This window comes from Balaenoptera physalus (assembly GCF_965194825.1).
Source record: "Balaenoptera physalus genome assembly, chromosome: X".
Taxonomy (NCBI): domain Eukaryota; kingdom Metazoa; phylum Chordata; class Mammalia; order Artiodactyla; family Balaenopteridae; genus Balaenoptera; species Balaenoptera physalus.
In genome coordinates, this window is record NC_138903.1 from 61,652,452 (window position 1) to 61,672,413 (window position 19,962).

At 40.8% G+C, this 19,962-nt stretch overlaps 1 protein-coding gene across 17 annotated transcripts in view; it reads left to right on the top strand.

Moving 5' to 3' along the window:
- TAF1 (TATA-box binding protein associated factor 1) overlaps positions 1 to 19,962 on the top strand; it is a 112,943-nt gene continuing 92,981 nt past the window's right edge. For 8 of the 17 annotated variants that reach the window (XR_014258676.1, XR_014258677.1, XM_082445940.1 and 5 more), the window contains exons 1-18: positions 1 to 855; positions 1,871 to 1,985; positions 2,124 to 2,240; positions 5,569 to 5,688; positions 6,811 to 7,052; positions 7,735 to 7,953; positions 8,344 to 8,562; positions 8,916 to 9,123; positions 10,680 to 10,856; positions 11,223 to 11,350; positions 11,444 to 11,551; positions 11,668 to 11,841; positions 12,287 to 12,460; positions 12,690 to 12,794; positions 14,575 to 14,775; positions 14,945 to 15,086; positions 15,503 to 15,633; positions 16,284 to 16,364. Coding sequence is in view for 15 of the 17 variants with exons in the window: in XM_082445940.1 (XP_082302066.1) it covers positions 655 to 855; positions 1,871 to 1,985; positions 2,124 to 2,240; positions 5,569 to 5,688; positions 6,811 to 7,052; positions 7,735 to 7,953; positions 8,344 to 8,562; positions 8,916 to 9,123; positions 10,680 to 10,856; positions 11,223 to 11,350; positions 11,444 to 11,551; positions 11,668 to 11,841; positions 12,287 to 12,460; positions 12,690 to 12,794; positions 14,575 to 14,775; positions 14,945 to 15,086; positions 15,503 to 15,633; positions 16,284 to 16,364 (2,862 nt within the window). In the remaining 2 variants the exon portion in view is untranslated. Of the gene's footprint in view, positions 856 to 1,870; positions 1,986 to 2,123; positions 2,241 to 5,568; positions 5,689 to 6,810; positions 7,053 to 7,734; positions 7,954 to 8,343; positions 8,563 to 8,915; positions 9,124 to 10,679; positions 10,857 to 11,222; positions 11,351 to 11,443; positions 11,552 to 11,667; positions 11,842 to 12,286; positions 12,461 to 12,689; positions 12,795 to 14,574; positions 14,776 to 14,944; positions 15,087 to 15,502; positions 15,634 to 16,283; positions 16,365 to 19,962 lie in introns of those variants that run through there. The other 9 variants (XM_082445931.1, XM_082445938.1, XM_082445929.1 and 6 more) reach the window with 6 other exon arrangements.

Here is a 19,962-nt window from a genome sequence, read left to right on the forward strand (position 1 = left end):
CTCGCCGCAACTAGAGAAAGCCCCCGCACGGAAACGAAGACCCAACACATGCATAAATAAATAAATAAATAAATAACTTTGAAAAAAGTTGCAGTTATCTTTAAAAAAAAATGTTAAAATTGTGAACCTAGGTGAAGGGTCGTCTGCTCGTTTTACTTACCTTTTACTTTCACATTTCCCCCCAAAAAAAGGGGGGAGGAAATCCATTTCTACGGGTAAATGTCAATTCAAAAACAACTAACTGCAAAGGTACCTTTGGCACACTGCCAGTTTCTCTTTCGAACGAAACAGTACAGGAGGAGACAACACAGACAAGAAAAACCGGTTCTAATCTTTACTTCCGTGTCCTGTGGCGTGGTTACGTGCGGTTACCAGGACGTAGGTCACGTGACCTAGGAAGCGCTCCCCCCCAGTGCACTGAGACAGCTCCTGCTTAGGTAAGTGGAAGGGGGCGGGACCGAACATTTTCTTTGACTAACCGCTTTTCACAGATCCAGCCTCCTGATCGCGTATAGTCCAATCAAAAGCCTCTAGTAAGGTAGTGACACCAATTCTCCTTTCTCGTAGGACTGGCGGCCTTTCCGGTTCTTTTTTTCTTTATTCCGCATCCGGTAGGGGCTGGTCACTGAACTCTGTGAGTCACTTCTGGGCGACATGGATATTTGTTTCCGGCTTGTGGGGCGAGGTTGGGATTTGCTGTTCCCCGTAGCGGCTGCCGGCGCCGACGCCGCCATCATGTCAGACACGGACAGCGATGAAGATTCCGCTGGAGGCGGCCCATTTTCTTTAACCGGTTTCCTTTTCGGCAACATCAATGGAGCCGGGCAGCTGGAGGGGGAAAGCGTCTTGGATGATGTGAGGGGGTGGGCGTGGGGATAGGGCTGGGGGTGGATCGGCTAAGGAAAAGGTGGAGTGAGGAGAGGTGAGTGGTCTTAAGAACCGGAAAAAGAGGGCGATGCGGCCCTCCCTCAGTGAGAGGGCGCACTTAACGTACGCGAAGAGGACCAGAGAAGCAGTTGCCATGCCAGTAGATCGTGCAGTAACGGAGAGCGAGGGGGCTCAGTGTGGGCGAGGGTGGAGACGAGAGGAGAACAGTAGGCAAGCTCTGGGACGTCAGCGGCGCTGATATGGGTGGCTTTGGAGCTAGTTAGATGGAAAAATAGCAGCTTAACCTAGTGAGAGTGCTTTCAAACCTTTGCTACGAGAACCTTGGAGATTCTTGAAACTGCGTTTGTGCCACCGCTGACTAGAGGTGGCTCTAGAGCGAGAGGACAGGACCTGCACCAAATCACGTGGTTCAGGTCCCAGTTCTTAGAACAGCCAATGTTCAAACCATCCGGGGCAGACCCCTTCTGGTCCCAGTGCACTTCTTACATAGTTTTCCCACCGTTCACTGACATTCATGAAATTGTTTCTTGTGCCTGACACTCACCTATCTTAAGTTCGTCTCCTCAAGGAGAAAATACTGACCAATATTCCTCATTCCCTGCAACACACAATAAAGACAGCAGTAAAGTTCTTGCCTTGCTTTCTCTGATCGGAATGACCTCAGTTTCCTTAGCCTTTATTCAGGCAACTGCTGTTCCATTTATTTAGTCTTGGTGGGGGTTCCTTGAATAATCTTTCCTTACATTAGTTTAAAGGATGGTGATGAAATTGGACATGATGTGTTAATAAAGATCTGATCAATGTGGAGTTTAGTGGAAGATGTACTTTACAGTTCTCAGATATGATGCTGCTTTTAGCACACTGCCGAGTCGTTTTTCAGATGGATTTATAGCTTTGTCGTGGATCTGGGAAATAAGCCTTGCGGGTGTGGGAAACTTAGGTTTAGGTATTGTCTTTGATTCTGGTGCTGTCCCTTTTTCAGGAGTGTAAGAAGCACTTGGCAGGCTTGGGGGCTTTGGGTCTGGGCAGCCTGATCACTGAACTCACAGCAAATGAAGAATGGATTGGGACTGACGGTGCCCTGGTAAATGATGAAGGTGAAGTCTGGGTCATGGGGAGTAAGGTGGGGGAGGAGGCTAGCCACTTACTGTACATGTACTTTTCAATGGGAATTATCTGAGGGAGTGAAAGTTTCTTGCTCTTTGTTTAGATCTACCCCCCCCTTTTATTTATAGGATGGATCAGGAGTACAGAAGATGCTGTGGACTATTCAGACATTAATGAGGTAGCAGAAGATGAAAGCCGAAGATACCAGCAAACAATGGGGACCTTGCAGCCCCTTTGCCATGCAGGTGATTCTTTGGTGCCATCAGTAAGAGCACTCCAGTACATTTTCTTGCTGTGTAGTCCAGTTTGTTTCTATCCAAGCTTTCTGTCATTGTTTCTGCTGTTTATGTCTTTGCTTCTCTCCCTTTGTCAGCTCAGTTCCAAGTAGCTGCTGTCCTCTTTTGTGTTCTGGGGCAGCGTTACTATACTCAGGCTTTTATTCCTCATACTGGTTAGTCCCAAATTCTTGGTGAATGCCAAATAAGGATGATAATTCTTTTCTCCTTATCATCTGGTATTTGAGTACCTATGGGGTTCACAGTACTGTTTTAGATGCTATTTAAACTCAGTCTTTGCCCTCAAGGAATTGGTAGTTCAAGAAAGATTAAGTATGCAATGTTGTATATAAACGAGCACATGTATTTATCAGCTCAACTTCTGTTAATCACTCACTACCTGGGCGACACAGTGCGCTTAATGCTTGCCCACAACATAGGTTTTCCTCCCTGGTATAAGGTGCTACATTATAGAATCAAAATGTCAGAGTTTGAAGGGGTTTTAGTGGTTATTTATTCTTTACCTCCTCATAGATATGGAAACCTGGAACTTCAGAAAACTTTAATAAAATGTGGAACTTTATCAAAAGTTCTGTAGTTAGCTAGTGGCAGACCTTCTAATTCAGCATTTCAGTTTATTAGGCATTGAGCACCCGTTATGTCCTATAAACTGTGATAGTAAAGTACAAAGATAATAAAATCCATTTTCTGATTTTTGAGGAGCTCGGCTCTGTAGTCTGGAACCTAGACTTGCTGATCCTAGTTCATTCTTTCCACTGCCCTATACTACCTTTCACTGTTTGGGGCTTTGTGTGAAGTTGTTCACTGTTTATTCATTATCCACCTCTTTGAATTAGATTTCAGGCTGCTGAGAAGTATAGATAAAACCTTGGTAAAGAGCTGAACTTAGTTTCTTCAGAGCCAGTTAATAGATTTGGGTGCTTCTTATATAAAGAGAATTAACTGCACCACATACACAAGAAGTAACCTAGAAAAATAGAAGATACAGGCCTTACTTTCAGGGATATTGTTATCATTTGGGGAAGGTGAGATAAATGAATGCAAAACATAATTATTAATAATAAGAAGACATAAACTAGTTGCCAGCTCATATTTCTGTATAGAGTGTTACACTTAATTTTGAAGGGCTGCCAGACTGGCTAAGTCAAATAGCATAACTATTTGTTTGAGCACCCTGACATAGGCTGAGGGGGAGGTGGTAGCAGCTCTGATTTTTCAGGGCATGTTGTAATTTTCAGTTTTGGATTTGTTGTCTTGGCTAGGGATGGTAAGGAAGAGGATAGGTGAGCGGTTCTTAGTTGGGTTTTGTGAGCTGACCTCCTGGAAAAGGAGGATGCTGTATTTGATAGAGTCTCAGTACTGTGGGAAGCTCATTTCCAAGTTCTCTTGTCCTCTGAGGGTACCTTTATCTATGCCCTTAGCTTCCTCCTTCCCTGGCATTGGCCCCTTCACACGGCTTAATTGATAAGGGTGTTTCTTTGGAATAATTAGAAGTAGATGGAGGTCATTAGAAGAGGCTTCATGGAGGTGAATTTTGAGCAAAATTTTGAAAGATAAGGTTTGATGAAGAGGACGCAGCAGGGTATTGTGGTTTGGAAACATGGCTTGCATAAAGGTTTGGAGATAGAAATAAGCAAGTAGTGTGCAGGGAATTGGCCAGCAGGTTTTCTTGGAAGGAGTGGAAAACAAACACCAAATAGTAAGAACCAACCATAGAGCAATTTGACAGCACCTTTATGTACGCATTGCTTGGGGTTTGCTGCCATAAAGAATTGTAAACTGATACAGATTGTTGAGTAAGAAGCAGGATGGTATAATGAAAAGAAGATGGACTTTGGAGTCAGAATGTCATAGGTTCAAGTCCCAACTCCATATTTAGTTTGACCCTGGGAAAGTTGCTCAGTCTCTGAGGCTTGGATTTCTCATTTGTAATAATCTGTCAGTTTTTTTTCTGCAGTAAGTGTATTAATACCTACCTCATTAATAGGACTTTGGTGGGAATTCAAGTTCATTATCACATGGTATGAAAGCACCTACATAGGACAGTGTCATGGTGGATGCTCCATAAATGTTAGTTGTCTTTCCTTCCTAAATGAAAGTGAAAAGTGATGCTTGTTGCTTTGGGGTTTTGATTAGAAAAAGGGTAAAGGAGCAGACTAACTTGGAGACAGTTCTTGTGGGCTAGATGTAAAGTTATCAAGGTCTGGAGTAGGGTGACAATTGTGGAAAATGATAGGCAGGGTCAGACTTGAGAGTTGCTGATAAAACATCGGTAGGACTTGGCGAGTGAGGAAGCGTGTTGGAAAGACACTTTGTTGTTAAACCAGGCTTGAATTCTGACTTTGTCACTTAAAACATGTATGACCCTAAGTCACTTCACTTCTGTATCTCAGAATAATTCCTACTTTGCAGCATTATTGGGAGGATTATAGGTAAAATAGCTAAAAGTACATGGCACATAATGGGAGCTCAGTGAATAGAAGTTGCTATAATGACTACTATTAATGATTGATTGGAAAAGGTGTGTTGGGGGTAAGAGATTGATGAAGGAGACAGGAGGCTAAAATCATAAGCTGGGAAAATGAGGATGGAGGTGGTATTGATAGTAACAAAAGGGAATTTAAAAGAGTTGAAGGATATTTCAGTGTGATACGAAATGCAGTTGTTGAATATATGAATGGAAAAGCTCTTCAGGCAGCAGAACATGCAGTGCAATTGTAGAGGGGCTAAGTCAGGGCAAGACATAACAGATTTGAGTTTAGTCTGGATAAAGGTGATTCTTTAGAAAGGGAATGGAGAGTGTATAGAGGAATAAAAGCAGAGTGTTCAGGACTAAGTATTGAGTGATGCCACTGGTTAAAGGGTAGTGAAAAGAATAACAGACTATAGAAGGTAGACAGAAAAAAATGTGTCAAAGACTTGGGAGGTGAGAAAAAAGTCCAGTCTTAAGCTGACAGAGGAAAGAAGAATGTTAAATTCAGTTATGAGATTGAGTAGCATGAAAATAAAGGAACAGGGTTTGACCAGGAGAAGGAGCAAAGGTTTTAAACAGTTCTTGGGCGCTTTCTAAATTCCTGTATGAGATATACATGGTGTTAACAGCACTTGGTGATATGGTGTCATCTCTTTCTGAAGGCAGAAGCTGCATCTGTTGTGTGTTCTCAAGGCATCTGCCTAGTTCTTCATGTGGTGCTTTAAATTCTTGAATGACAAGGGAGCTCAAGGCTGTTGTGTGACATTCTGGATATTGAGGAGATCACTTTCTTGGTTTTATTAGATTATGATGAGGATGACTATGATGCTGATTGTGAAGACATTGATTGCAAGTTGATGCCTCCTCCACCTCCACCCCCAGGACCAATGAAGAAGGATAAGGACCAGGATGCTATTACTGGTGGTAAGTAGAGACTGTCTATTTTTGTCTAAGGGGCAAGTTCCATTCCTGATCCAAATTTTTGGCATGCTCATAGGGGGCTATCAAAATTAAGCTGCTAGGAAAAGACACAACTTCTAGAAGTGATTCATACAATTTTCAAATTTCCGTATTAAAGGGAAATTTTACTTTTAAAACATTTGACAACAGTATTTTAACATGCGCTCAAGAAAAAGTAGTTTAGGTCAGTGTGGTTCTCAAATCTGGCTGCCCATCAGCATCACCTCAAGTCTTTAAAAAAAATACAGATTTCTGACTCTCAGCCTTGGAGAATCTGATTCAGAAGATCTGAGGTAGAGCTCAGGGATTTCAGAGAATTCCCCCAAGTAATTTCTGATGCAACTGATCTGTACTGGTATTTGGAAACTACCTGTTTAGATGGCTCTCTTTAAAAGAAATGATTAAATAGGAAGGCACCTAGAATGTGTATAAGTCATTTAGAGCCAGCTGTCAGAGTCAGAGATTTCAAAGGCAGGGTCTTTAATGATCATCTCACCTATTCCTATGTCTGCAACAGCAGTAAGTAACCCTGTTCTAGGCTAGAAGATTGGGGAAGAGCAGTGTCTTTGATCTCCTGTATTTTGAGGCTTATGTCAACCTAAGTGTCTCCTATTAGAGTTTTAAGCCATTTCCTTCTTAGTCTGCAGGCTAAGTAGCATTTGGTAACTTTGTGGCATAGATCTTATTTTATGCTAAATAATTTCATTGTTACCCTGTGGGCTTAAAAAATCTCTCCAGTTTATGGGTCCCTGAATCGGACATGAGGCCTGACTGGTATAAAAGTGTTATGTAATTTTTCTATTGGTCACATTTCTTTAACCTAATATACTTACAGAAAGTAGTAAATGTAGTAATAGTGTTTGTTTTCTCTCATCACAACCCCAGGGTACCAGGTACAAGGTGAGTTGGGGATGGTGGGAGATGATGAGTTGGAATGAGTTTTCTGGGTTGCATACTAGTAATCTGGGTGCTTGGAACTGTATCCCCTGCCACTGAGCCGTGCTTAAGCCTAGAGTGGGTGTTGGCTGAATTTGAGGAAATATGCTCACAGTTACATGCCAAAGGGGTTTCTCTTCCTTGTTGCAGTGTCTGAGGATGGAGAAGGCATCATCTTGCCCTCCATCATTGCCCCTTCCTCTTTGGCCTCAGAGAAAGTGGACTTCAGTAGTTCCTCTGACTCAGAATCTGAGATGGGACCTCAGGAAGCAACACAGGCAGAATCTGAGGATGGAAAGCTGACCCTACCATTGGCTGGGATTATGCAGCATGATGCCACCAAGCTGTTGCCGAGTGTCACAGAACTTTTCCCAGAATTTCGTCCTGGGAAGGTACTTTCTATGGAGAATGCCCACATTGCAAACCACTGCCCTCTTGTAGATACTGAGTTGTGTTGTTAAGATACTGAATACGGGGGCTTCCCTGGTGGCGCAGTGGTTGAGAATCTGCCTGCTAATGCAGGGGACACGGGCTCGAGCCCTGGTCTGGGGGGATCCCACGTGCTGCGGAGCGGCTGGGCCCGTGAGCCACAATTGCTGAGCCTGCGCATCTGGAGCCCGTGCTCCGCAACAGGAGAGGCCGCGATAGTGAGAGGCCCGCGCACCGCGATGAAGAGTGGCCCCCGCTTGCCACAACTGGAGAAAGCCCTAGCACAGAAGCGAAGACCCAACACAACCAAAAATAAAATTAATAAAAAAAAAAAAAAAAAAAAAAAAGATACTGAATACGGAATGGGTAGAATCTAAAGGTTTCCTTTTTTTAAGTTTTGTGCATTGATAGTACATGTGATTTATATAATTCTCATTAGAAGTTGTCCTTTCTGTTTTAAAAGAACTAGTCCAAATTATTAAGGAGCACTTTACTTTCTTGGTAGATGTTATAAATCTGAGTTCAGCATTTCTTGATCCCTCCCTCACAGTTGAGTAGAATCCTCAAGGGAGTTTCCAGACTCAGAGCTACTGTTTTCCTATCTGACGTTGAGTCTCTGACATAGAAGCATGTTTTGTGTTCTAGGTGTTACGCTTCCTACGTCTTTTTGGACCAGGGAAGAATGTCCCATCTGTTTGGCGGAGTGCTCGGAGAAAGAGGAAGAAGAAGCACCGTGAACTAATACAGGAAGAGCAGATCCAGGAGGTGGAGTGCTCAGTAGAATCAGAAGTCAACCAGAAATCTTTGTGGAACTATGACTACGCTCCACCACCACCTCCAGAGCAGTGTCTCTCTGATGATGAAGTAGGCAAAGTAGAGATCTGGAATTAAGATCTAAGAGGGGAACAAATGAGTTCTCCCTAGCTTATGTCTAAATTGAAAATAATACCTTAGCAGGCAGTGTCCTGTGCTGATTATCATTAAGTAATCACGATTTCAGTCCCAGTGGCTGTCCCTTCCCTGTTGTAATAGAAAAGTATTGGGGGCAGGCAGATGGTGATACACTGATGAGTAGGAAAGTTGAATGATAGAGTATGCCATGATATACCTCCATTGTTTACATTCTAACTGCAGTCCTGTTCAAGAATCATCCTTATGGCTCCTCTAAGTTCCCCTCCTGCCTGTTAACTCCCTGTAGCCTTAGGGCATCTGGGATCAGGATATCTTCCTCCCCTCTACTTTATTCTGTTACAGATCACAATGATGGCTCCTGTGGAGTCCAAGTTTTCCCAGTCAACTGGAGATACAGATAAAGTGACAGACACCAAACCAAGAGTGGCTGAGTGGCGTTATGGTCCTGCTAGACTGTGGTATGATATGCTGGGTGTTCCTGAAGATGGCAGTGGGTTTGACTATGGCTTCAAACTGAGAAAGATGGAACTTGAACCTGTGATGAAATGTAGAATGATGGAGGTAAGTAACACTGGTATGTAAGAAAGGAATCACTGTGCCCAGAGCCCTATCAGTTTTACTTTACTTTTCAACTGGGGAGACACTAGGTAGGGTTTCCTTCGTGGGAGATTGAGGTGTCCAAGCCTTTTGTTTGGTGTGGTATATCACCCTGGCAACTTGGCCCCACTGCAAGGATTCTGTTTGTGAGATGAGTGCTGCGCCAGACTAGGAGTGGGAGGAGGCAGATACCCCTTCGTCATCAGGTTCTTCTCTCAAGTCAGAGACCACATTTGATGTATCTGTTGTGGGATTTGGAGTGGGAACTCTGACGAGTGACCATTCAGGGATTTGTTGTTCCTCTCCTGCTTGTGTAGGACTTCAGGAAACTTGAGGAAAGCAGTGGCACTGATCTTCTGGCTGATGAAAACTTCCTGATGGTGACACAGCTGCATTGGGAGGATGATATCATCTGGGATGGGGAGGATGTCAAACACAAAGGGACAAAACCACAGCGTGCAAGCTTGGCAGGCTGGCTTCCTTCCAGCATGACTAGGAATGCCATGGCTTACAATGTTCAACAAGGTGTGCATCTGTGCCTGCTGTGTCCAGCACAAACTGTCCTTCATCTCAGTCATCTTAAGTAGGCTTAGCTGTGATCTTGGCTGCTGAGGGACAGTGAAATGTTTTGGATCTGAGCCCTGATTCTAGTCTGTAATGTTTTTTTTACACTGTTAATGAGCTAGGTTGGACTCTGATTTCTCATTAGAAAAATGTGAAAACTACTTTGAAGTTAAAGATCTTTCTGAACTGTAACAATGCTTTTATCTTTATAGTCTACTTTTGTTTCCAAAGGCCCTTTATCTTTATCATTCTAGAATTTGCTTTTTTCCTCCTTAAATACACGTGGACACTCAAAAAAGGTATGCTATGCTTAATGTAGAAAACTTTGAAGATACAGTACAGTGTCAAAAATCACTGGTAATCCTACCATCTAGAGACTATCAGCTTTAACTTTTTGGTGTATTTTTCTTTCAGTTTTCTGTCTTTTGTGTGTATATAGCTGAGCTCATTCCTATAGGTACAATTTTACATGTTGTGTTTTTCACGTAATGTAATATTATTTTACGTCATTTAAAGCTCTTCATAAAAATGTTTAATGACATGGGAAACTCATTTTAAATGGAAAAAAACCCCCAGATGTGAAGGGGCATATTTGATACCCTGTTTGCATAAGTGAAAAAGAAAAACACACTATATAAACAGAAAGTTTACTAAAAGGGAATATACTATGGGATTCCCAGTGGTTCCTTCTAGTTTGTAAGATCACAAACAGCGTCGCAGTTTTCTTTATACCTTTCCTGTATTTTCCAAATTTTCTTGAGTTAATCTGGATTTCTTTTATAATTCAGAGGAAAACCAAAAATGTCTTCTAAATCTAAGAAATAGTTTTTTTTCTTTTTCCTTCCCTTCTATCTAAACACTTTATTAGTTACATAGCAGTCATACATGGATGTTTTCATAATTTACCAATAATTATTGTATTTTAAATATAATATATTTTACTACATTTATTGTTAGCATATTTTACCATCATTTATTACCATAATTTATTTAATCAGTCTGTTATTAAACATTTAGCTGTTTAAATTTTGACTATTATAAAAAAACATTGCAGTGAACATTTTTGTCTGCAACATTTTTTTTTTTTTAAGATTTTTATTTATTTATGGCTGTGTTGGGTCTTCGTTTCTGCGTGAGGGCTCTCTCCAGCCGCGGCAAGTAGGGGCCACTCCTCATCACGGTGTGCGGGCCTCTCACCATCGAGGCCTCTCTTGTTGTGGAGCACAGGCTCCAGACTCGCAGGCTCAGTAGTTGTGGCTCACAGGCCCAGTTGCTCTGCAGCACGTGGGATCCTCCCAGACCAGGGCTCGAACCCGTGTACCCTGCATTGGCAGGCAGACTCTCAACCACTGCGCCACCAAGGAAGCCCTGCAACATTTTTAAAAGTACACTGTATCCACTAGGTTCCTTTTCAGTAGCCACATGAGTAACTACTAGCATTTGCTCCTTTTCCCTTTGCTAGAATTGAAGGGGGCATAAATGTTTTGTTTGTTATTGTTTCCTCATGTTTTGACTAGGTTTTGCAGCAACCCTGGATGATGACAAACCTTGGTACTCCATTTTTCCCATTGACAATGAGGAGCTAGTGTATGGACGCTGGGAGGACAATATCATTTGGGATGCTCAGGCCATGCCCCGGTTCCTGGAGCCTCCTGTTTTGACACTTGATCCCAATGATGAGAACCTCATTTTGGGTATGGTACTGGCTGGGTCAGTGTTTCTCCTCCATAATTGACAGCTTGCTCTGCTAATGTCTGGGGCAGGAGCAAATCAGAAGGGTTGGGAAGGTCAAGACTAGAAGCTTCTTGATAGCAGTTTGAGACAGCAAAGTTGTGGCTGTCAGTTTCTAGTATTTGTGTATTGTTTAGGGAAAACTCATAAGGTAGGAATGTTGGAAAGTAGTACCTTGGAGATGTCAGGAGTGTAGTTTGGTTGGAGTTAATCATGGACTAGAAGTGGTCTGGAGAAGGATGAGAAATCTGGTTAGGAATTGCAAAGGTGTCAGTAGGAAAGGTGAATCTTCAGGGATAACAACTCCAGGGTGACTTTTGTTTCCTCAGAAATTCCAGATGAAAAGGAAGAGGCTACTTCTAACTCTCCCTCCAAGGAGAGTAAGAAGGAATCATCTCTGAAGAAGAGTCGAATTCTGTTAGGGAAAACAGGAGTCATCAAGGAGGAACCACAGCAGGTCTGTGAAGGGAAAAGGGGTTTGGTGTTTAGAAGAACAAAGAAAGGTAATGGAGAAGGGTAGTCTGACTAAGGTTTGATGATGTATCATTAGAACATGTCTCAGCCAGAAGTGAAAGATCCATGGAATCTCTCCAATGATGAATATTACTACCCTAAGCAACAGGGTCTTCGAGGCACCTTTGGAGGAAATATTATCCAGGTAAAAGTAGCATTTTTTCTGTGGTGAATGGGAACCACTGCTTTCTTCTGATGGAGGATATGGGTAAATCTTGCCTAGGCTGGAGTTTAATTTGAACCCTTATATTTCTGTCTTAGCACTCAATTCCTGCTGTGGAATTACGGCAGCCCTTCTTTCCCACCCACATGGGGCCCATTAAACTACGGCAGTTCCATCGCCCACCTCTGAAGAAGTACTCTTTTGGGGCACTATCTCAGCCAGGTCCCCACTCAGTCCAGCCCTTGCTAAAGCACATCAAAAAGAAGGCTAAGGTTGGTTATCTTGGTTAGAAGAAAACAGCTATAAAAGACATTGGAGTACAAATGGGGGAGATGGACTGGATATTAGATGATACTAGGAAATTATTTATTTTCTTAGATGTGATAGAATGTTATTGTGGTTATTTAGGAGAATGTCCTTGGGAGATGCATGTGAAAATGCTGTGAAGTGCCATGGTAACTGCAACTTTGAAAAACGGTTCAGCAAAATCTATTGAGAGATAGTTACAGATAAAACAAATATGGCAAAATATAAAGTTACATCTAAGTGGTGGGATAATAGGTGTTCATAGTTTTGACTTTATGTTTGACAATTTTTGCTATGAAGTTGGAAAAAAAAAAAAAGGCAAGTAAAAGTTTTTGATGTCTCAGTGAACAACATCACTCTGCAATTATTGTCCTGTCAGTAGCTGTACCGTATTGTCTTTGTTCTCGGCAGATGAGAGAACAAGAGAGGCAAGCTTCAGGTGGTGGAGAGATGTTTTTCATGCGCACACCTCAGGACCTCACAGGCAAAGATGGAGATCTTATTCTTGCAGAATATAGTGAGGAAAATGGACCATTAATGATGCAGGTTGGCATGGCAACCAAGATTAAAAACTACTATAAGCGGGTGAGTCTGCTCAGAAAATCTTTGTTGTTAGTATAGCTGTAGTTAAATATCCAATGATCATATGTGAACGTGTATTTTGTTATTTTATACTAGAAATTTATTGGGAGGAAGGAATGATATCCATTTTGCAGGTAGTACTATTAGTAGAATGCTATGCTCATAGAATATTTTGTGTAGGCTTATTGATTATATTCTGGGATAATAACTGGGTCTGCTGCATTCCTTATAGAAACCCGGAAAAGATCCCGGAGCCCCAGATTGTAAATATGGAGAAACTGTTTACTGCCATACATCTCCTTTTCTAGGCTCACTCCATCCTGGACAATTACTTCAGGTGAGGAATTATTTCCTGTTGTAACTCTTTCCTAAGGAAATTGACAGATGAGGAGCTAGTCAGCCCGGAAAGGACCAATTCTAGTTGATTGAGATACTATTTATACATCAAATATGGGAAAGAGCAATATAAACTAAAAATGATTATAATCCAAAAATTTTTTGCATCTTTTTATTGAAACTGGCTCCTTATTATGTTATTCAGTAAGTTAAATTTGAAATAGTTTTTTGAAAATACATAGTGGTAAGAAGTCCAGAAACATCTGGGTGGCATAGGGAAGTCAACCTGGGATTAATAATTTACTATAGGGACTTCCCTGGTGGTCCAGTGGTTAAGACTTCACCTTCCAATGCAGGGGTTGCAGGTTCGATCCCTGGTTGGGGAGCTAAGATCCCACATGCCTCAGGGCCAAAAAACCAAAACATAAAACAGAAGCAGTATTGTAACAAATTCAATAAAGGCTTTAAAAGTGGTCCACATTAAAAAAAAATCTTAAAAAAAAAATTTACTATAGTTAATTTATGAATGTTTAATTTGTATGTGTAAGATGGGTATGTTTTGATTATAGTAGTCGTGGTCATTTTGAGTATTGAACCACCCTGAACTGTGCTACTTACAGTCCCCAGCTGTAGTGAAATGGTTTTTTCCCCTCTTTGTTCTGATGGGTATAGAGATGCCCTCTGCTAACCTAGCTTTTACATATTTTGTTAAGGGAAGGTACAGAGGTCCACAAATGATGTGAGGAAATCTTTAGCACTCTTCTACCTTGTCCCCCCCCCACTCCCGCCCCACTTCATTTCTCTTGGCAATCTTAACCATTTTACCTGCTCTTGTACCTACTTTATTCCATTGTTTCTATTGCTTATTCTCTTAAAACATCTACAAAGCACATTGTTTTTTTATCCTTTACATCTGTAGTCCATTTCCCACCAAATTTTGAGTATCACCTTCATACTGTTCCTGGAGTTCCTATCCCTGTAACTTGCTATTGAGATTTTCTACCAGTCCATCCCCTTCTTTTGTGGCTACTTTTGTAGTCTCTCAGAGAGATCCCTTTCTACCTTCTCCTGTAACTCTTTTCCACATTTAGAATTTTCTTTCCACACCTATCTATTGAAGATCCTCTCTCTTTTCTACTTTTCTGATTTTTTTGAGAAGTCTTTCCTTAGAATCACAGGTTCTTGTGATAGTTGATCCTCATCTGGCTGCTACTTAAACAAGCTCAAATGTTTCTGTCCTGCATGTTTGGTCTGTCTTTTCTAGCACACTTTCTAATTCATTAGTTGTTTTTGTTGTTTTATTTTTTTATTAATTTACTTAACAAATGTTTTGATCTCACATATTATGTCAAGGGCTATGCTAGGTCTAGGGTAGTAGTATGGTACTTGTTAGTTTATAAAGTGATTTTCATATGTAATCTTTATAGCAATCGTGTGAGGTATAGGCGTTTTAAATATCTCCATTTTGTAGATGAGGAAAATTAAGCTCATAGATATTAAGTAATTTATCTGACATCATACAGTGAGTAGCAGAGCCAGTGTCATCTGAATCCAAATCCTGTAATTTCCCCACTACTGACTCTTAAAGGTAGCCAGTGGGTAAAAAATTATCTGTCTAATCCCATTTGATATTCCATGTTATAATTTGTTTACGTTATTCGATACACCTTAGATGGCATAATGGGGATAGAGAGCAAACAAGCTTGATTTTCCTTTCTCATTAGTTTACTAAATTTCCAGGGTTTCTCTGTATATAACTTTTGTGTTTTTATTTTTGTTAGGCATTTGAGAACAATCTTTTTCGTGCTCCAATTTATCTTCATAAGATGCCAGAAACTGACTTCCTTATCATTCGCACAAGACAAGGTTACTATATTCGAGAATTAGTGGATATTTTTGTGGTTGGACAGCAGTGCCCCTTGTTTGAAGTTCCTGGGCCCAACTCCAAAAGGGCCAATACACATATTCGAGACTTTCTCCAGGTAAGAATGAGAGGATAGGGAGGGGGTCTGGGTGTACGTAAAAGGATATGTGGATTTGGGGGCACACCAGGAAAGATCAAAACACATAGGGGATTAGCAGGGGAAGGGGCCCTGGGGAGGACTTTTATCCTTACTTTGCCAAATAAAAAAAATTCGGTTTGTTGGGCAGGTTTTTATTTACCGCCTGTTCTGGAAGAGTAAAGATCGGCCACGGCGGATCCGAATGGAAGATATAAAAAAAGCCTTTCCTTCCCATTCAGAAAGCAGCATCCGGAAGAGGCTAAAGCTCTGCGCTGACTTCAAACGCACAGGTCATCAGTTGTGACTGATTATATGTCCTCTCTGCCTCTCTCCAAGAAAGGAATTAGGGCTTCCAGTTAAAAGGATAAACATACAGTTAATAAAATAGAAAAAAATAATAAAGTCATCAAAAGGAGGTAGCAAATCTTCTAATTATGGAGGCTCTGATTACTATTTAATTTTTTTTTTTTTTTTTGCTATTTAATCTTGCCTGTCAGGAAATTCAGTGTGATTGTTGGATGTCTTACGTGAGATGTAGGAAACCTAGCAGCAGGGCTTTTCTTTGCTGGACAGTCAGGCTAACTGTGGCTAGGCCTGATACCTTCTAGGACATTGCCTAGTTCAGTCTTGTTTTGCCATCCCTGTTGGCTGTCAATGAAAGGGCCTTTGGGATTCAGAATGGTCTCATTTTCTCTATCTTTTCTAGGCATGGACTCAAACTGGTGGGTGCTGAAGTCTGATTTTCGTTTACCAACTGAGGAGGAGATCAGGGCTATGGTGTCTCCAGAGCAGTGCTGCGCTTATTATAGCATGATAGCTGCAGAGCAGCGGCTGAAGGTGAACACCTTCCTCTTAGGCACTACTTATGCCTATGGGTTTTTTTCAGAGAGATGAGGATGAAGACTTTTCTCACTGGCTTACGAATGATGGTTACTAGATTATTACCAATTATTTATAAAGTCAAACTGTATGATGTACTCTGTGTACATCAGTTCTGGGGTAAACTGCATTGTAGCTAAATACCAGTGGGAAGGCTTAGTGAGGGACTTAGGGTATATTGTTTTGCTTTGAAAACGGTTGCTCATTCATTTGGGTGGTGGTTTTAATCTCTGTTCTTTGTAAGACAGGTGTGTTAGCAGGGAAAGTAGTTCTTAGTTGTTTTCCATAGCCTTCCAGGTGGGCAGAGATGATGATGGTGCTGGACATGTGGTTTAGAGAAGCATAATGTCCTTATCAGGCCAAAATAGGAAAGATCTAGCTGGGGTGGGATAGCACAGCTCTGTCCCACTGAGTTAATGAGCATCTCTATTTCGCTTCCTTATGGGCCTTAACTATCCACATGTATTAGCCTAAGGATGTAGAATGGTGATAGGTACGCCTAAGACTTTACAGAATCCATTCTTTATGCAAAATGGGCTTTGGTGTTCTGTACTTGGTATTCATTGAAACTTGTGCTTTGTCTTACGCATGGATTTGTCCTCTTCCAGGATGCTGGCTATGGTGAGAAGTCCTTTTTTGCTCCAGAAGAAGAAAATGAGGAAGATTTCCAGATGAAGATTGATGATGAGGTACAGCTTTAATCTTTATTAGTACATCCCATTTATCCTTTTTTTAAAAAAACAGCTTTATTGAGATGATTGACATACAATAAACGGCACATGTTTAAAGTGTACTGTTTGGTACGTTTTGTTGTATGTTTATACCTGTGAAATTGTCGTGACAAGATAATGAGTGTATCTGTCACCCCCAAAAGTTTCTTCGTGCCTCTTTGAAATCCCTTTCTCCTCTCTCCTCCCTTCTCTCTACCCTCCCTGTCCCTTGACAGCCACTGATGTGCTTCCTGTCACTATAGATTAGTTTGCACTTTTTAGAATTTTAGATAAATGGAATCATACAGTTACATGTACTCTTTTTTTTTTAATTGGTAAAATACATACACAAAATTTACCATCTTAACCTTTAAGTGTGTAGTCAGTAGTGTTAAGTACATTCACACTGTTATACAACCAATCTCCAGAACTCTTTCCATCTTGCAAAACTGAAGCTCTATTACCCATTAAACAGTAATTCCCCATTTTTCCCTCCCCCAGCCCCTGGCAACCACCATTTTACTTTCTGTCCCTATGAATTTTACTACTTTAGGTACTTCACCTAAGTGGAATCATACAGTATTTGTTTTTATATCACTGATTTATTTCATCTGGGATAATATTCTTAAGGTTCATTCAGGTTGTAGCATGTGTCAGAATTTCCTTCCTTTTTTTTTTTTTGAGAGTTTTTGTTTTGTTTTTTATTATCTTTGGCTGTGTTGGGTCTTTGTTGCTGCATGCAGGCTTTCTCTAGTTGTGGCGAGCGGGGGCTACTCTTCGTTGCGGAGTGCAGGCTTCTGTTGTTGCAGAGCACGGGCTCTAGGCGCGCGGGCTTCAGTAGTTGTGGCGCATGGGCTCTAGAGCGCAGGCTCAGTAGTTGTGGCGCATGGGCTTAGTTGCTCCGCGGCATGTGGGATCTTCCCGGACCAGGGCTCGAACCCGTGTCCCCTGCATTGGCAGGCAGATTCTTAACCACTGCGCCACCAGGGAAGCCCTTCCTTCCTTTTTAAGGCTGAATAATATTCTGTGATATGTATACACACACACATATACCATGGAATATTATTTTGGTTATCCATTCATCCATTGATGGACATTTGCATTGTTTCCACCTCTTGGCTGTTGTGAATAGTGCTGCTATGAACATGGGTGAGCAAATATCTCTTCAAGACCTTGCTTTCAATTCTTTTGCATATATACCCAGAAATGGAATTACTGGATCATATGATAATTCTATTTTTATCAATAGTTTTTTGAGGAACCTCCATAATGTTTTTCAAAGCATCTGCACTGTTTCACATTCCTATCAATGGTGTATAAGAGTTCCAACATCCCCACACTTTCGTCAGCATTTGTTATTTATTGTTTTTTTGATAAGTAGCTATCTCAATGGGTGTGAGGTGGTATCTTAGTGTGGTTTTGATTTGCATTTCCCTGATGATTAGTGTCTTTTCATGTGCTTGTTGGCCATTTGTATGCCTTATTTTGAGAAATGTCTGTTCAAGCCCTTTGCCCATTTTTGAATTGGGTTGTTTGCTTTTTGTGGTTGCGTTGCAGGAGTTTATATATTCTGGGTGTTAACCTCTTTTCAGATATATGTTATGCAAATATTTTCTCCCATTCCATAGGTTGCCTTTCACTCTGTTGTGTCCTTTGTTGCTGAGAAATTTTAAATTTTGATGTAGTCCAGTTTACCTAATTTTACTTTTGTCGCTTGTGCTTTTGGTTCCATATCCAGGAGATCATTGCCAGATCCAGTGTCGGGAAGCTTTTCCCCTGTCTTTTCTTCTAAGAGTTTTACATTGTTAGTTCTTACATTTCAGTGTTTGTCCCATTTTGAGTTAATTTTTCTTTATGGCGTAAAGTAAAGGTTCACCTTCATTATTTTGTACATGGGTATTCTATTTTCCCAGCACCATTTGTTGAAAGTGTAAATTTTTTCTTGTCTGTGTTCTTCACTCTAATTATGTTGAGATTCATCCAGGTGGTTGTGTGTATTAATAGTTTGTTCCTTTTATTGCTGCGTAGTATACCACAGTATGGATGTACTACAGTTTGTTTAATCACCTGTCAAAGGGCATTTTGGTTGTTCCCAGTTTTTGGCTATTATGAATAAAGCTGCCTTAAATACCCATGTATAAATCTTTATATGGACATACATTTTTTTTGGCAGGGGGGTAAATACCTGGTAGTGAAATTGCTGGGTTGTATGGTAACTCTGTTTTACCTTTGGAGGAACTGCGAGACTTTTCCACAGTGGCTGCACCATCTACATTCCTACTAGCAGTGTATGAGGGTTCCAGTGTTCCAACATCCTTATCAACACTTGTTATTTTCTATTTATTTTTATTGCTATTATTATTATTGCCCGCCTATAGTGGGTGTGAAGTGGTCTGTCATTGAAGTTTTATTTTTATTTATTTATTTATTTTTTATTTTTCACACACACACACTGTATTTTATTTTTACAAGAGATGAGTAGACTGACACCAAGCATTGTACATGGATGACCACAACAAAAGCAACAATGATTGCAATTACCAAACATGAAACACACTCATACTATGTCATAATATTGACATTCAGTCCAGTAATCCTCCAATGTAACAGCTCCTTTACTTTGCAGTGAAAATTGATTTGTATATTCTTTGCCTCTGAGTCCTTGTGGGATTTTTTTTTTTTAATTCAGACAGAAAGTCACAAAAATTATACTCATCCTCATCAGTTCACTCAGTCCCATGTAATTAATTTTTTTTTCATCTTGATCTTTTGTTAGCACTTTTATGAGTTCATCAGTTTTTCATTAGAATTCTGAAAATGCTTATTCATTCAGTTCAGCAGTACAGTCAGTTACCAGAAACCTGTACTTGTCAGAGTCTTTTCCATGAATTTCTTGAAGATGAAAGCCTTTTATAGGAACATATTTGCAAAAGCATCAGAGTACACCCAGAACTGTCTGTAAATGACAAAAGACTTAAAAATGACTACAGTTAAAGATTTGATGGGGGCTTCCCTGGTGGCGCAGTGGTTGAGAATCTGCCTGCTAATGCAGGGGACATGGGTTCGAGCCCTGGTCTGGGAGGATCCCACATGCCACGGAGCAACTGGGCCCGTGAGCCACAGCTACTGAGCCTGCGCGTCTGGGGCCTGTGCTCTGCAACAAGAGAGGCCGCGATAGTGAGAGGCCCACGCACCGCGATGAGGAGTGGCCCCTGCTCGCCGCAACTAGAGAAAGCCCTCGCACAGAAATGAAGACCCAGCACAGCCAAAAATAAATAAATAAATTAATTAGTTAATTTAAAAAAAAAAAGATTTGATGAAAGTTCATAATAATGCAGTTGACAAGAAAATTAGTTACTTCTGAGATAACATTTTAAAGTAATAACTAGGATTATTCCTTATAACATTATACCAGAACATATAAGATTTTTAGAAATTTCATGTAATGTCTGAAACATTTATATTAACATATTTCCATATATATTTCCATACAAATACAAATATAAGATTTTTAGAAATTTCATGTAATGTCTGAAACATTTATATTAACATATTTCCATACAAATAACCCAATGAA